At 47.4% G+C, this 17,874-nt stretch overlaps 1 protein-coding gene across 1 annotated transcript in view; it reads left to right on the plus strand.

Annotated features, from left to right (window-relative positions):
• Nucleotides 1-17,874, plus strand: part of cpe (carboxypeptidase E) — a 99,197-nt gene that overhangs the window by 58,580 nt on the left and 22,743 nt on the right. Inside the window, exons 2-3 of the mRNA XM_078406972.1 lie at nt 141-337; nt 9,846-10,013. Of these exons, the coding sequence (XP_078263098.1) occupies nt 141-337; nt 9,846-10,013 (365 nt within the window). The remainder of the gene's footprint in view (nt 1-140; nt 338-9,845; nt 10,014-17,874) is intronic.

Consider the following 17,874-nt stretch of genomic DNA (forward strand, 5'->3'; position numbering starts at 1 on the left):
AAAAACGCCTCTTAGATTTGGAGCCAAGTCTTTCGCTTTTCATTTTGTACGTTCCCAAAGGGTTCCTTCCAGCGGTGTATGGAGTGCCCGAGGGGCACAAATCTTGTAAAAATCCTCACGCACCTTCTCTGCTTTTACAGGAGAGCCCGAATTTAAATATGTTGGCAACATGCATGGGAACGAGGCAGTGGGAAGAGAAATACTCGTCCTCTTGGCACAGCATCTATGCAATGAGTACCAGAATGGAAATGAGACCATCGTCAAAATGATTCACAGTACGCGGATTCACATCATGCCCTCCATGAATCCTGATGGCTTCGAGAAGGCTTATTCACAGGTAAATCCAGACCATGTGATGAAACTAGGGTGCAATCAAATTCCTTGTTCACATGAAGCTCACAGAGTAAAGAGTATATACCTACGGTAATGATAAAAGCAACATACGTTAGTGCAACATTAGTGCAAGATTGTGATGCAAAATCCAAATAGTGCAAAAGAATATTAATATACATTAACAGAAAATTCCTTGTTCACATGAAGCTCACAGATTAAAAGAGTATATACCTATAGGAAATATAAATGCAACAATATGTTAGTGCAACATTAGTGCAAGATTGTGATGCAAAATCCAAATAGTGCAAAAGAATATTAATATACATTAACAGAAAATTCCTTGTTCACATGAAGCTCACAGATTAAAAGAGTATATACCTATAGGAAATATAAATGCAACAATATGTTAGTGCAACATTAGTGCAAAATTGTAATGCAAAATCCAAATAGTGCAAAAGAATATTAATATGCATTAACAGTAAATTCCTTGTTCACATGAAGCTCACAGATTAAAGAGTATATACCTACAGTAAATATAAATGCAACAATATGTTAGTGCAACATTAGTGCAAGATTGTAATGCAAAATCCAAATAGTGCAAAAGAATATTAATATGCATTAACAGTAAATTCCTTGTTCACATGAAGCTCACAGATTAAAGAGTATATACCTACAGTAAATATAAATGCAACAACAGGTTAGTGCAACATTAGTGCAAGATTGTAATGCAAAATCCAAATAGTGCAAAAGAATATTAATATGCATTAACAGAATAACCCAATGAGGTAGAGCTAAGAGAAAGAGCAGATGGACACAAAATGCTGGAGTAACTCCGACTGAAGAAGGGTCTCGACCCAAATCCTCACCCATTCCTTCTCTCCAGAGGTGCTGCCTGTCACGCTGAGTTACTCCAGCATTTTGTGTCTATCTTCGGTTGAAACCAGCATGTGCAGTTCTTTCCTACACATAAGAGAAAGAGCACGTGGAAGTATCTAAAGGTCTGAAAGGGTGATTGCTTCAGGAGTCAGATAGCAACCGTGTGAGGTGCATTCCTTTAGAGAGACAAAAAAGCTGGAGTAACTCAGCGGGTCAGGCAGCATCTCCGGAGAAAAGGAACAGGTGACGTTTCGTGCCGAGACCCTTCTTCCAGTCTGAAGAAATGTTTCGACCAGAAACGTCACCTCTTCCTTTTCTTCCCTCCAGAGATGCGGCCTGACCCGCTGAGTTACTCCAGCTTTTGTGTCAGCATCTGCAGTTCCTACATATATTCCTTTGGGTACGTAACAATTTTGACCCCTCTCTCTACCTCTTTAGAAGGAGAGTTAATTGATAAAATTGTGTTTAGAAACATTAATATTTTAAAATGTTGAAATGTTATGCCTAAGTCTTGTACTTAAACCAAGTCTTTTCACCCCGTTGAAGGTTATGTTAAACTGGAAAGGAGCATGGTTTCTTTCTTCATGTGAGTTTGCACTGTGACATTCAGCAAGGTATTCAGGGTTGCAGTCAGCAGGGCCAAGGTTGGTCATTTTGCCACCTGATATATTTTCCATTAGGAATCAAAGAAGCAGCCGAGACCAGGACTGGCAATGGCAGGTGTGGAGTCACTGGTCTGAAATCAGCAGCTCAGCATGGACTGTGCAGGAAGGAACTACTGATGCTGGTTTTAACCGAAGATAGACACAAAATGCTGGAGTAACTCAGCGGGACAGGCAGCATCTCTGGAGAGAAGGAATGGGTGACGTTTCGGGTCGAGACCCTTCTACGGTCGATATTTGTCTCGATCTGAAGAGAAAAAGATTAGTTAAGACAAATGTAGGTCCCTTGCAGTCGGAAACAGGTGAATTGATCATAGGGAACAAGGAGATGGCAGACCAATTGAACAACTACTTTGGTTCTGTCTTCACTAAGGAAGACATAAACAATCTGCCGGAAATAGCAGGGGACCGGGGGTCTAATGAGATGGAGGAACTGAGGAAAATCCAGGTTAGTCGGGAAGTGATGTTAGGTAAATTAGAAAGTAGTTGAGGCCAGTTCATTGGCTATATTTAAGAGAGAGTTAGATGTGGCCCTTGTGGCTAAAGGGATCAGGGGGTAAGGAGTGAAGGCAGGTACAGGTTACTGAGCTGGATGATCAGCCATGATCATATTGAATGGCGGTGCAGGCTCGAAGGGCCGAATGGCCTACTCCTGCACCTATTTTCTATGTTTTCTATCTCTCGTTTCTCTCTCCCGTGACTTTCAGTCTGAAGAAGGGTCTCGACCCGAAACGTCACCCATTCCTTCTCTTTAGGAATGCTGCCTGTCCCGCTGAGTTACTCCAGAATGGACTGATGTCTCATTTGGGAACTGTGTGCTCTCCACTCAGTCATTGAGCCATATGGCATGGAAACAAAGCCTTCAGGCCAAATTATGCATTCCGACCAAGATCTAAAATAATCCCATTTGTCTGACTTTGCCCCATATCTCTCTCAACCTTTCCTATCCTTGTACTTATCCAGATGTCTTTTAACTGCTGTTCCAGAACCTGCCTCAAAATATCTCCACAGGCAGCTCACACCATACACCCAGCACCCTCTGTGTGAAAATATTGCCCCTTGGGTTCCCATTACACTTTTCCCCTCTCACCTAAAATGTATGTCCTCTAGTTCTTAATTCCCCTATGCTGGGTAAAAGACTCCCCTTTCTATTTCCCTGGCGATTTTATACATCTCCATAATACCATCCATCAGCCACCTGTGCTCCAAGGAATAGAACCCTTGCCTGCCCAATCTCTCAGCCCCCTTGGATCCTGGCAACATCCTTGTAAAATCTTTGCACTCTTTCCAGCTTACTGACATCCTTCCTGCAACAGGGGGATACAACACGACACAATGCTCCAAGTGTGGCTTTACTCATGTCTTGTGCACCATAACATAATGACCCAAATGCTAGAACTCAATAAAAGACACAAAAGTGGTGGAGTAACTTTGCGGGTCAGGTAGCCTTTCTGGGGAACCTTTATCGGTGAATTTTCGGGTTAGGGCCCTCCTTCAGACTGATTGTGTTGGGGGTGAGTGGAGACAATGGAAGATAGGAGGGGCAGGAGAAAGCATTGAAAATGATCAGCCATGATCACATTGAATGGTGGTGCTGGCTCGAAGGGCCGAATGGCCTACTCCTGCACCTATTGTCTATTGTCTATCGTCTATCGGCTATCGGCTATCGTCTATCGTCTATCATCTATAGCCTGGCAAATGATACATGGATAGAGTTTTTTAAAGCTTTTATTAGTATTCGAGATACAGCGTGGGAACAGGCCCTTTGGGCCTACTGAGTCTGCACCGACCAGCGATCCCCACACATTAACACCGTCCTACACACATTCGGGACAAATTACACTTATACTCGCTGGAATTTAGAAGATTGAGGGGGGATCTTATAGAAACTTACAAAATTCTTAAGGGGTTGGACAGGCTAGATGCAGGGAGATTGTTCCCGATGTTGGGGAAGTCCAGAACAAGGGGTCACAGTTTAAGGATAAGGGGGAAGTCTTTTAGGACCGAGATGAGAACTTTTTTTTCAAACAGAGAGTGGTGAATCTGTGGAATTCTCTGCCACAGAAGGTAGTTGAGGCCAGTTCATTGGCTATATTTAAGAGGGAGTTAGATGTGGCCCTTGTGGCTAAAGGGATCAGGGGGTATGTAGAGAAGGCAGGTACGGGATACTGAGTTGGATGATCAGCCATGATCATATTGAATGGCAGTGCAGGCTTGAAGGGCCGAATGGCCTACTCCTGCACCTATTTTCTATGTTTCTATGTCTTGAGTCCAGTCATGTCCAGTGTTTGAGGAAACCGAAGATCTCGGAGAAAACCCAAGGGCAGAACATACAGACTTCATGCAGACAGCACCCGCAGTCGGGATCGAACCCGGGTCTCCGGCGCTGCAAGCGCTGTCGGGCAGCAACTCTCCCGCTGCGCCACCCTGGCCACCCAGAAAGGTTTGAGCGATTGAATTGAAAGGTTCAGCATGGAAACAGGCCTTCAGCCCAACGAGTCCATGGCAACCGGCAGATCCATGCCAGAAATAGGGGAGGGGACGCGGGGAGCGAGTTTAAAGTCAAATGGTTGGACAAAAGGCCAGAGATGAAAAAGAAAGGTGTGAGGTAAGGATAGAAGAGGTGCGACCTGTGAAGCCAGAGGAAGGAAGATAAGCTGAGGGGGGAAGGGGAGGAGTGGGTGCAAGTATAGGTGGGGCACAGGGAAGAGGAGGGGGGGGGGGGGAGCGGGTGGAGGGGAATGGGCGTAGTTGTTTGCAGGCAGGTTACCTAAAATTGGGGAATTCAATATTCATATCGTTAGTTTGTCAGGTACCCAAGCGGAATATGAGATGCTGTTTCTCCAGTTTGTACGTTTCAGTTGCTTCAAGTTAAAGGTGTAGCCATAGGCACTCGCATGGGCCCCAGTTATGCCTGCATTTGTGTGGGTTATGCCAAACAATCCTTATTCCAAACACAAACTGGCACCATCCCCCCCAAACATTTGTTCTCCGAAGCATCGACGACTGCATATTCAGAACTCGTTGATTTTATTAATTTTACCACTAACTTCCACCCTGCTCACAAATTGACGCTGGCTGTCTCTGGCACCTCTCTCCACTTTCCTGACCTCTGTCTCCGTCACAGACTATCGACTGTCGCCTGCCACAAAGGAGGCGGCGTAGTGGCACAGCTAGTAGAGCTGCTGCCTCACCCCACCGGAGACCCTAGTTTAATCCCCATCTCAGGAGCTGCCTGTGTGGAGGTTGCATGTTCTCCCGGCGACCATCTGCATTTCCACCTGGTGCTCCGGTTTCCTCCCAACATCCCAAATGTCTGCAGGTTTGTCAGTTAATTGGCCTCTCACTGCCCCGAGTAGGCAGGAAGTAGATGTGAAAATGGGATAACGTGGAACTAGTGTGAACAGGCAATTGACGGTGGGCGTGGACTCGGTGGGCTGAATAGACAATAGACAATAGGTGCAGGAGGAGGCCATTCGGCCCTTCGAGCCAGCACCGCCATTCAATGTGATCATGGCTGATCATTCTCAATCAGTACCCCGTTCCTGCCTTCTCCCCATACCCCCTGACTCCGCTATCCTTAAGAGCTCTATCTAGCTCTCTCTTGAATGCACTCAGAGAATTGGCCTCCACTGCCTTCTGAGGCAGAGAATTCCACAGATTCACAACTCTCTTACTGAAAAAGTTTTTCCTCATCTCAGTTCTAAATGGCCTACCCCTTATTCTTAAACTGTGGCCCCTTCTTATCAGAACTGTGTTCTGGACTCCCCCAACATTGGGAACATGTTTCCTGCCTCTAAAGTGTCCAACCCCTTAATAATCTTATACGTTTTGATAAGATCTCCTCTCATCCTTCTAAATTCCAGTGTATACAAGCCTAGTCGCTCCAGTCTTTCAACATATGATAGTCCCGCCATTCCGGGAATTAACCTAGTAAACCCACGCTGCACGCCCTCAATAGCAGGCTGTAGGCCTGTTTCCAGGCTGTATCTTTCAATTCAATTAATTAAACCTACCGACTCCCACAGTTATCTGGACTACACCTCCTCCAATCCTACCCCTTGCAAAGATGCTGTTCTCTCCTGTCAATTTCCCCAACCCTGCCCCATCTTCTCCCAAGAGAGGGCTTTTCATTACAGAGACATTCAAGATGTCCCCTTTCTTTAATACCCCTTGCTGTCAGAGATGGATCCCTCACCTGCACCTTCTCTGTGTCCCGTGATTCTGCTGTTCCTCACCCTCCCCCAGACGGAACAGGGATAGAGTTGCTCCGGTCCTCACTTTTCACCTCGCTAGCCTCCGCATCCAGCACATCATTATCCAACATCTCTGACACTACCTCCAACGTGATTCCACCACCACCAGTCATATCCTCCCATCCCCAAGCCTTCCCACCTCCCGCCGAGACCGCTCTCTCCCCAACTTCTTGCTTCATTCATCCCTTCCCACCAAAACCACCCCCTCCCCAGGTACTTGCCCCAGCAACCGCAGGAGATGCAACACCTGTCTCCACAGTTCCCCCCCTCATATCCATTCACAGATTCCGGCAGTCTTCCCAGAGGTTCGTGTGCATCTCCTCTAACCTCATCGTCCTCCCTGACATCGGAGAGATCAAGCGTAGACTCGTCGAATGTTTCGTCAAACACTTACGCTCGGTCCGCCAAGGCCTACTGGATCTCCCAATCGCTAACTATCGTAACTCCCATTCCCACACGGTCCTTTATGGCTTATAGACAATAGACAATAGGTGCAGGAGTAGGCCATTCGGCCCTTCGAGCCAGCACCGCCATTCAATGTGATCATGGCTGATCATTCTCAATCAGTACCCCGTTCCTGCCTTCTCCCCATACCCCCTGACTCCGCTCTCCTTAAGAGCTCTATCCAGCTCTCTCTTGAATGCATTCAGAGAACTGGCCTCCACTGCCTTCTGAGGCAGAGAATTCCACAGATTCACAACTCTCTGACTGAAAAAGTTTCCCCTCATCTCCGTTCTAAATGGCCTCCGTTCTAAATGGCTTCCTCCATTGCCAGAGTGAATTGCCAGACCAGAATTTCACAAACTGGTGAAACAGCACCTCTTACTCCACTTGGGTAGCCTACAACCTCATGGTATGAACAATGAGTTCTCTAATTTTAGGTAACCCACATAAAACAACCTCACCCCGCTCCCCACCCCCCCCCCCCCCCACCTTCCCAGTGCCCCATTTGGACATGCAATAATTTCATCCCTTTCTGTGTCTCTTCCCCCTTCTATGTTCCCTCCTCTGGCTTCACATTTTGCACAACTTCTATTCTAATCTCACACCTTTTGCAGTGTTATTGTTGATTTTCATGTACCCCCGGGCAGACGTGGGCCGAGCAATTCAATGTTGCCTGATGTTCAGGGACATTAATGGGAGTTTAAAACCTTGGATCCTGGCACCATCTTGTGGACAAAAAAGATATTCACTCAAAATGTAATTGCTGTCAGGACAGTTCTGCTGGGAGATGGCATCTGTGTTACTTCACGATGTTTTGACACAGACTCTGGTTATTAATGGGTTTGCTGCCACTCATTATCGCCAGAGTAGCAAATGATCGATTTATTTAATTATTTGTACCTCACGCAAAGCTGGCCATGGAAGAGGGCTGTGGGGATAGATGTGCTGGCTCCAACTGGGCTGGAGTTCCAGAGCCCCGGCCGCAGGTTGCAAATTCAACCCACCGATCGGCCATGGAAGTCCCGATGAGGTCGAGATTGGCTGCATTGCCCAGCCTAAGTGCCACATTTTCGGGGAGACTTCCAGGGCGCGAGGGATTTCTCGCGGAACCCTTAGCGACCTCTTGCGGAACCCTTATTCACAAAATGCTGGAGTAACTCAGCAGGTCAGGCAGCATCTCAGGAGAGAAGGAACGGGTGAGGTTTCGGGTCGAGACCTAAGGGTCTCGACCCGAAACGTCACCCATTCCTTCTCTCCTGAGATGCTGCCTGACCTGCTGAATTACTCCAGCATTTTGTGAATAAATACCTTTGATTTGTACCAGCATCTGCAGTTATTTTCTTATAATTCTTGCGGAACCCTAGTGTTCCGGGGAAGCCCGGTTGAGCAACGCTGCTCGATGGTGTGCGTGCATGCATGCATGCGCGCTAGGAAGCACAAGGAATTGCAGATGCTGGAATCTCGTGTGGAGTACAAAGAAGTATCTCTGTAGTAGTATCTCTGGAGCACATCAATAGGCAGAATTTTGGGTCAGGACCTTTCCCTGACCCGAAACGTGTCCTATCTATGTTCTCCAGAGATGCTACCTGACCCGTTAAATTACTCCTGCAGTTTGTGCTGTGCATATATGATGCAAAGTGGCAAAAAAAATCCAAAATCCAAGAGTAGTTTCAAGGTTATCTCCTCTGTACTGATTTTGGTTCTCTGTTTAATTTTAGTATAATGAGAGCATTAAGTTCTGTTTTAAGACTTAACTCTTTTTAGCAGCTTATGCGTGTTTCTGTTTATAATTCCTTCTTTCTCTGAGAACATCTGTTCTTGTTTATCCTGTTCAAAGACTGCTGATTTATTTTGTCATTTGCAAATTTAGATTAGTCTAGTTTAGAGAGACAGCGCTGAAACAAGCCCATCGGCCCACTGAATCCGCGCTGACCAGCGATCTCCGCACATTAACACTATCCTACACACACACTAGGAACAATTTACACTTATGCCAAGCCAATTAACCGACAAACCTGTACGTCTATGGAGTGTGGGAGGAAACCGAAGATCTCGGAGAAAACCCACGCAGGTCACGGGGCGAACGTACGAATTCTGTACAGTAGACAATAGACAATAGACAATAGACAATAGACAATAGGTGCAGGAGTAGGCCATTCGGCCCTTCGAGCCAGCACCGCCATTTAATGTGATCATGGCTGATCATTCTCAATCAGTACCCCGTTCCTGCCTTCTCCCCACACCCCCTGACTCTGCTATCCTTAAGAGCTCTATCTAGCTCTCTCTTGAATGCATTTAGAGAATTGGCCTCCACTGCCTTCTGAGGCAGAGAATTCCACAGATTCACAACTCTCTTGACTGAAAAAAGTTTTTCCTCATCTCCGTTCTAAATGGCCTACCCCTTATTCTTAAACTGTGGTCCCTGGTTCTGGACTCCCCCGACATTGGGAACATGTTTCCTGCCTCTAACTTGTCCAACCCCTTAATAATCTTATACATTTCGATAAGATCCCCTCTCATCCTTCTAAATTCCAGTGTATACAAGCCTAGTCGCTCCAGTCTTTCAACATATGACAGTCCCGCCATACCGGGAATTAACCTAGTAAACCTACGCTGCACGCCCTCAATAGCAAGAATATCCTTCCTCAAATTTGGAGACCAAAACTGCACACAGTACTCCAGGTGCGGTCTCACTAGGGCCCTGTACGACTGCAGAAGGACCTCTTTGCTCCTATACTCAACTCCTCTTGTTATGAAGGCCAACATTCCATTGGCTTTCTTCACTGCCTGCTGTACCTGCATGCTTCCTTTCAGTGACTGATGCACTAGGACACACAGATCTCGCTGTACGTCCCCTTTTCCTAACTTGACACCATTCAGATAATACTCTGCCTTCCTATTCTTACCACCAAAGTGGATAACCTCACACTTATCCACATTAAACTGCATCTGCCATGCATCCGCCCACTCACACAACCTGTCCAAGTCACCCTGCAACCTCATAGCATCTTTCTTCCTCACAGTTCACACTACCACCCAGCTTTGTATCATCTGCAAATTTGCTAATGGTACTTTTAATCCCTTTAAACGGCAGTGCAGACAGCACCCGTAGTCGGGATTGAACCCGGGTCTCCGGCGCTGCAAGTGCTGCAACTCTACCGCTGTGCCACTGTGCCGCCCCAAATTTGCAAGGCAAATGGGGACACTTGCATTGAGGTCACCATTGCCAGGGCTCATTGATGGTGTTTAGTCTTCCCCTGCTTTTCTCTTCCAGGTGGACGACATGAAGGACTGGTTTGTGGGCCGCACCAACGCACAGGGGGTCGACCTCAACAGAAATTTCCCCGATCTGGACAGAATAATCTACGCCTACGAACAGGAAGGAGGTCCCAATAACCATCTTCTGAAAAACACAAAGCTTTCTGTGGACCGAAATACAAAGGTAGGATGTGGCGATGGGTTCCTGGGACTAAAGAGTCAAGTCAAGTCAAGTCAATTTTATTTGTATAGCACATTTAAAAACAACCCACGTTGACCAAAGTGCTGTACATCTGATTAGGTTCCAATGGGAAAAAAAATGAAACATACAGTAGCACGCAAACAGTTCACAGCGCCTCCTCAATGAGCCTCAAACGCTAGGGAGTAGAAATAGGTTTTGAGCCTGGACTTAAAGGAGTCGCTGGAGGGGGCAGTTCTGATGGGGAGAGGGATGCTGTTCCACAGTCTAGGAGCTGCAACCGCAAAAGCGCGGTCACCCCTGAGCTTAAGCCTAGACCGCGGGATAGTGAGTAGCCCCAAGTCGGCCGACCTGAGGGACCTGGAGTTAGAGAGGGGGGTTAGAAGATTTTTGATGTGGGGGGGGGGGGGGGGGCAGTGTCCATTTAGGGCTTTATACGTGAATAGGAGGAGCTTGAAGTTGATTCTGTACCGTACAGAGAGCCAGTGGAGAGAGGCCAGAATCGGGGTGATGTGGTCCCTTTTACAGGTACCCGTCAGGAGTCTCGCTGTGGCGTTTTGGACCAGTTGCAGGCGGGACAGGGAATATTGGCTGATCCCAGTGTATAGGGAGTTGCAGTAGTCTAGGCGGGAGGAAATGAAAGCGTGAATGATTTTTTCTGTGTCGTCGAATTGGAGGAAAGGTTTGATTTTAGCTATGGTTCGAAGTTGGAAGAAGCTGGCTTTTAAGAGGCACCCTCCTCTGCCGCTGAGTGACCTTACGATGGTCCACGGGCAAAATACGCCCAAGAACCCTGGAAGAAGCTCGTGGTGTTACATTTGAGCAACGCACAAAGTGCTGGAGGAACTCAGCAGGTCCGGCAGCAACTGGGGAAGGAACGGACGGGTCAGGTTTCAGCCCACCACCACACCGAGTAGCAACCCCAATATTGTGATCAAAACCGTTGATAAGAGAAGTGGCGTTGTAATGTGGCTGGTTGGTGATGCTGAGATGAGGCGCAAGCTCTCGGACACCTCCTCATCCCTACCCCTTGACCATGACCCCCACGAACAAATGCCAGTTCACCATCTTCTGAGTCTCAGGAGAACGTCCTGGCCCCAAAACTTCGCCCATCCATTCCCTTTCTTTTTTTAGATTTAGAGATACAGCGCGGAAACAGGCCCTTCGGCCCACTGAGTCCACGCCGCCCAGCGATCCCCGCACATTAACACTATCCTACACACACTAGGGACAATTTTTATATTTACCGAGTCAATTAACCTACAAACTTGTACGCCTATGGAGTGTGGGAGGAATCCGAAGATCTCGGAGAAAACCCACGCAGGTCACGGGGAGAACGTACAAACTCTGTACAGACGGCGCCCGTAGTCAGGATCGAACCTGAGTCTCGGACGCTGCATTCGCTGTAAGGCAGCAACTCTGCCGCTGCGCCACCGTGCCAGATGCTGCCTGACCCACTGAGCTCCTCCAACTCTTCGAGTGTTGCCTAAGATCCCAACGTCCGCAGTCTCTTCCGTCGTCACTTATGAGCGGCTCAGTTTCTGAACTCGTGGACCTTTAGTGCCTGATCGTCACTTTCAGGAAAACAGGGTGCAAGCCTGTGTCTGCCTGATGAGTAAACCCTCTGAGCACCCATTGTAGCTCGAGTTCCTTCTAGATAATTGATATTCTAGATATCTAGACCAGTGCTTCTTAAACTGGTGAATGGTTCACCCAAGGGAGAATGAAACTAGAGGGGTGCATGAAGGGTGAATGACTCAATATATATAAAATTATGCACAAGGGAGAGAATAAGACAAAAATTATCAAAAAACGTAAGAAAACTTAGTCGAGGGTGAATGAAATTTTGTGATAAAAATTCAAGGGTGAATGGGTTTAAGAAGCACTGATCCAGACGGTCCCCATTACCCTGGTTCCATGTGCCTATTATCCTCACACATAACCGACTGGATCTCCTATAATCCAATTTCCCTCCGGGGATGAATAAAGTCTATCGTATCATATTGTATCGTATCGTATCATCCACGACTAGATTTAGTTCTTAGGGCTAACGGAATCAAGGGATATGGGGAGAAGGCAGGAACGGGGTACTGATTTTGGATGTTCAGCCATGATCATATTGAATGGCTCGAAGGGCCAAATGGCCTGCTCCTGCACCTATTTACTACGTTTCTACTTCCATCCAACCATCATCTCTCCCTTATCTGGTTCCACGTCTCACCTTCCACTTACCAGATGCTTAGGTTGGGCATCTTGGTCAGATGAGATGAGATGGTACAGCCTCTTGGGTCTCCACTCATCTTCTTCCACCCTCTGTATCTACCTCCACCCTGTGCTTCCCCCCTCACCTGGCTCCATCTGCCCCCTTTTTTCCACCTCTCTCCTCTTCTGTCTCCACCCATCACCTGTCAGCCGCGGTCTCCTGACCTGGATAGAGCGGATGTGGAGAGGATGTGGGAGAGTCTTGGGCCAGAGACCACAGTCTCAGAATTAAAGGACGTTCTTTTAGGAAGGAGATGAGAAGGAATTTCTTTCGCCAGAGGGTGGCGAATCTGTGGAATTCATTGCCACAGAAGGCCGTGGAGGCCAAGTCAATGGATATTTTTAAGGCAGAGATAGATAGACTCTTGATTAGTGCGGGGTGTCAGGGGTTATGGGGAGAAGGCAGGAGAACGGGGTTTGGAGCGAGAGATAGATCAGCCATGATTGAATTGACAATAGACAATAGGTGCAGGAGGAGGCCTTTCGGCCCTTCGAGCCAGCACCACCATTCAATGTGATCATGGCTGATCATTCTCAATCAGTACCCCGTTCCTGCCTTCTCCCCATATCCCCTGACTCCGCTATCCTTAAGAGCTCTATCTAGCTCGCTCTTGAATGCATTCAGAGAACTGGCCTCCACTGCCTTCTGAGGCAGAGAATTCCACAGATTCACAACTCTCTGACTGAAAAAGCTTTTCCTCATCTCAGTTCTAAATGGCCTACCCTTTATTCTTAAACTGTGGCCCCTGGTTCTGGACTCCCCCAACATTGGGAACATGTTTCCTGCCTCTAACGTGTCCAACCCCTTAATAATCTTATACATTTCGATAAGAATGGCGGAATAGACTTGATGGGCTGAATGGCCTAATTCTATCTGTATCTCTTATGAACATAAACTCCTAGCTCCCCCCTTTCCCTTGCCCCTCCCCAGCCCACCTGGCACCATCTTCCCACCGTTCACCCTCCCCAGCCGGCTTCACCTCTCCACTGCCAGCCTCTGTCTTACTCCTTTGTTGCACCCCTTTATCTCCCCTCCACTCTCTGAGGCAGGGTCTCGAACCACCATGTCAGCTGTACCTCTGCTTCTACAATTGCTGCCTGAATCACTGAATTCCTCCATCAGTTTGTATTTTTACTTCCTAAATTTGTGCTTGTTTTCTCAATGGCCAACTCTTCCAACTTCGATGGGGGGTCTTGCGGAGAGCCAGTGAGTCGTGACCTATTCGCAGTGATGTATTTTTGACATACTACGGCTTCTTTCCTCTGTTTTTATCCTCTCTTTGTGTAAATAGCCTGCTGTCTCTACACTTGTGTAAAATTATTCCTCCATGCATGTTTGTGCCATCTACGTACCCTTTCAAATGAGTTCATTATTTGTTCACCAGAAATGATCCAGTTTACATTTAGTCCATTGTCATGTGTACCGAGGTGCAGTGAAAAGCTTATGTTGCATGCTAACCAGTCAGCAGAAAGACAATACATGATTATAATTACAAAATGAATATGAGGAACACCAGCTTCATTACTTGCACGGTGGCGCAGCGGTAGAGTTGCTGCCTTACAGCGAATGCAGCGCCGGAGACTCAGGTTCGATCCTGACTACGGGCGCCGTCTGTACGGAGTTTGTACGTTCTCCCCGTGACCTGCGTGGGTTTTCTCCGAGATCTTCGGTTTCCTCCCACACTCCAAAGACGTACAGGTATGTAGGTTAATTGACTGGGCAAATGTAAAAATTGTCCCTAGTGAGTGTAGGATAGTGTTAATGTGCGGGGATCGCTGGGCGGCGCGGACTCGGTGGGTCGAGCGGCCTGTTTCCGCGCTGTATCTCTAAAAAAATCTTTAAAAAAAATAAATCTAGAATGAATATGAGGAACACCAGCTTCATTACTTCACAGGACTGCTGTTCTACGAACCATCCTACCGCAACCAGAGAGCTGTCCTCAACGCACTATCTACCTCATTGGTGACTCTCGGACTATCTTTGATCGGACTTCACTGGCTGTACCTTGCACTAAATGTTATTCCCTTATCATGCATCTGTACACCGTCGATGGCTCCATTGTAATCATGTATTGTCTTTCCGCTGGCTGGTTAGCACGCAACAAAAGCTTTTCACTGCACCTCGGTACACATGACAATACACTAACTAAACTATTCAACTAAGTCACAAGTAGTGAATGCCTAACGGTGTAGTTCAGGTTATTTACAGACTTGAAGATGCTGTATTAGGGAGGGTTTATGTCTTGCAGACGAAACACCAGCATTTTGATTGTAGAAGAAAATAACTGCAGATACTGGTACAAATCGAAGGTATTTATTTCACAAAATGCTGGAGTAACTCAGCGAGTCGGCCAGCATCTCAGGAGAGAAGGAATGGGTGACGTTTCGGGTCGAGATCCTTCTTCAGACTGATGTCAGGGGGGCGGGACAAAGGAAGGATATAGGTGGAGACAGGAAGATAGAGGGAGAACTGGGAAGGGGGAGGGGAAGAGAGGGACAGAGGAACTATCTAAAGTTGGAGAAGTCGATGTTCATACCACTGGGCTGCAGGCTGCCCAAGCGAAATGTGAGGTGCTGTTCCTCCAATTTTCAGTGGGCCTCACTATGGCACTGGAGGAGGCCCATGACAGAAAGGTCAGACTGGGAGTGGGAGGGGGAGTTGAAGTGCTCAGCCACCGGGAGATCAGGTTGGTTGAGGCGGACTGAGCGAAGGTGTTGAGCGAAATGATCGCCGAGCCTGCATTTGGTTTCGCCGATGTAAATAAGCCTTTTGATGATCGGCAGTACAGTACTGTTCTGTGCTCCACATGCAATCCCCTTCATTTTGTTATCTTTGTGGTAACTGGGCCAGCCATCAGTGGCAATGTTTTGTTGCGGGCTTGCTTTAAAATTAGTCTTGCATGGTCACAAGATCATAAGTGATAGGAGCAAAAATTAGGCCATTCAGCCCATCGTCTACTCCTCCATTTAACCATAGCTGATCGATCTCTCCCTCCTAACCCCATTCTCCTGCCTTTTCCCCATAACCTCTGACATCTGTACTAATCAAGAATCTATCTCTGCCTCAAAAATATCCACTGACTTGGCCTCCACAGCCTTCTGTGGCAAAGAATTCCACAGATTCACCACACTCTGACTACAGAAATTCCTCCTCATCACCTTCCTAAAAGAACGTCCTTCAATGGTAAGGCTATGACCTCTAGTCCCAGACTCTCCCACTCGTGGAAACATTCTCCCCACATCCACTCTATCCAAGCCTTTCATTATTCGCATGGTTCCTCTGCCATTGTGTGTGTGTGTGTGTGTGTCCTATTCACCCTCTGGCACGGGCAAAGTTAATTTGCTGCATTTACTGAGAGCAGCAGCTGGGAAAATCAAAACTAATGCAACATGCATGATTGAAAATGTCCTGTAGATTACTGCTTTTATTGTTGTAACTTGTGTTGTCTTTACATCACGCCTCAGGCCAATACTGGCCAATAACATGCGTTTTTTTGATGAAGTCGTTTCACCATGCTGATAAATGTACAGGTCTGCAAAGGCCCTTTGCCCTGAAGCTTCATGCTAATGTTTGACACAATGCTATTCTACCAAATAGTGTGCATGGCAGATGCTCCCCGACTAATGATGCTTCGACTTGCGATATTTCGACTTTGCGATGGTGCAAACGGCAGCGGCCCCCTAGCGAGCGGGAGCTTGCTTCCGCCCACGTGATCACGTGTATTCAATGCATTTTGACGTACGGTATTTTCGGTTTACGATGTGGCTTCTCGGAACGTAACCCCATCATAAGTTGAGGAGCACCTGTATAACAAAATATTGAATTTATTCCCAGCAAATCCACTAGGTGGCGAATTTGCCCTTTGTTGAAGCTCCAGCCTTGTTTCCATCAGCATCTTCTTACACACTAAAACTCTCGTTTGTTTGTTTGTTTGTTCCTGAACTACAGCTAAAACGGTACACGATAGCGCGACAATTTTACGCCCACCTTACTCACCATCGTCCCTTTGGTGCTAATGGAGAGAGCTGGATAGAGCTCTTAAGGATAGCGGAGTCAGGGGGAGAAGGCAGGAACGGGGTACTGATTGAGAATGATCAGCCATGATCACATTGAATGGCGGTGCTGGCTCGAAGGGCCGAATGGCCTCCTCCTGCACCTATTGTCTATTGTCTATTGGAAGAAGTTTCATTGAAATCAGTTATATTTTTAAAGTTATTCACATTTTAAAGTTTAAATCTATCTCTTAGGGAGGGAGGGGGGAGGGGGGAGGGGGAGGGAGGGAGGGGGGGAGGACAGGAGGGGGGAGGAAGGATACGGGAGATGTTTTAGGGGAGAGGAAGGGGGGAGGGGGAGGGAGGTGGAGAGGGGTGGAAGGAGGGGGGAGGGGAGGGGGGAGGAGAGGGGGTTGAGGGGGGAGAGGGGAGGGGGGGGTGGTGCTGTACCAATGCAGGAGAGGTTCGGGCCCAACGGATCCACTTAGTCTAGTCTCCACTAAAATTGGAATGGTATGGAGATGATTCCCGAACAAGGATCACAAGCTAATTTGAAAAAAAGATACAGTGAAGTTGAAATAGGCTTTGCACGGGGGCATAGTCAGAAACTATCAGGCCACAGTGTGGGACTCAAGAGAGTGACTGTATTCTGGAGCAAAAAAAGAAACTGCTGGAGGAACTCGTGTGTGGAGGCAGAGGGATGGTCGACATTTCGAGTTGAGACCCTGCATCAGGGCTGAGAGTGTAGAGGGGATGTAGTCAGTGTAAGGAGGTGAGAGGTTGAGCAGGCTGGGACTCTAATCCTTGGAGTACAGGAGAATGAGGGATGATTTTATAGAGCTGTAAAAAAACATGAGAGGAATAGATCGAGTAGATGCACTGAGTCTCTTGCCCAGAGTAGGGAAATCAAGGACCAGAGGACATAGGTACAAGGTGAAGGGGAAAGATTTAATAGGAATCTGAGGGGTAACTTTTTCACACAAAGGGTGGTAGGAGTATGGAACAAGCTGCCAGAGGAGGTAGTTGAGGCTGGGACTATCCCAACATTTAAGAAACAGTTAAACGGGTACATCAATTGATCAGGTTTGGGGGGGATATGGGCCAAACGCGGGCAGGTGGGACTAATGTAGCGGGGACATGTTGGCCGATGTGGTCAAGTTGGGCTGAAGAGCCTGTTTCCACACTGTATCACTCTATGACTGTGGGTAAAGGTGAGGCAGGGCTGGTAAGTGATGGATGGTACCAGGTGAAGTTGATTGTTGACCATTACATTGCCTTCACAGATGCTGCCTGACCTGTTAGATGCTTCCGGAAGTTTGTTATTTGGTCCTGACTGGTTCAAAATACAAGAAGGCAATCACTGGCTCAGTAAATAACAAATCTCTCGTTCTTAGCATGGAGGCACATGAAACTGCAGATACTGGAATCTTGAGCAAAACACAAAGTGCTGGAGGAACTCAATGGCAGGCAGCCTCTGTGGAGGGAGTGGACAGGTGAAAATTCAGAACAGGCCTTTTCTTTAAAGTCTGATAAATGGTCCCGATTCGAAATGTTGCCTGTACATTCTCTCCCCAAATGCTGCCTGACCAGC

This window comes from Rhinoraja longicauda, chromosome 1 (assembly GCF_053455715.1).
Source record: "Rhinoraja longicauda isolate Sanriku21f chromosome 1, sRhiLon1.1, whole genome shotgun sequence".
Taxonomy (NCBI): Eukaryota; Metazoa; Chordata; class Chondrichthyes; order Rajiformes; family Arhynchobatidae; genus Rhinoraja; species Rhinoraja longicauda.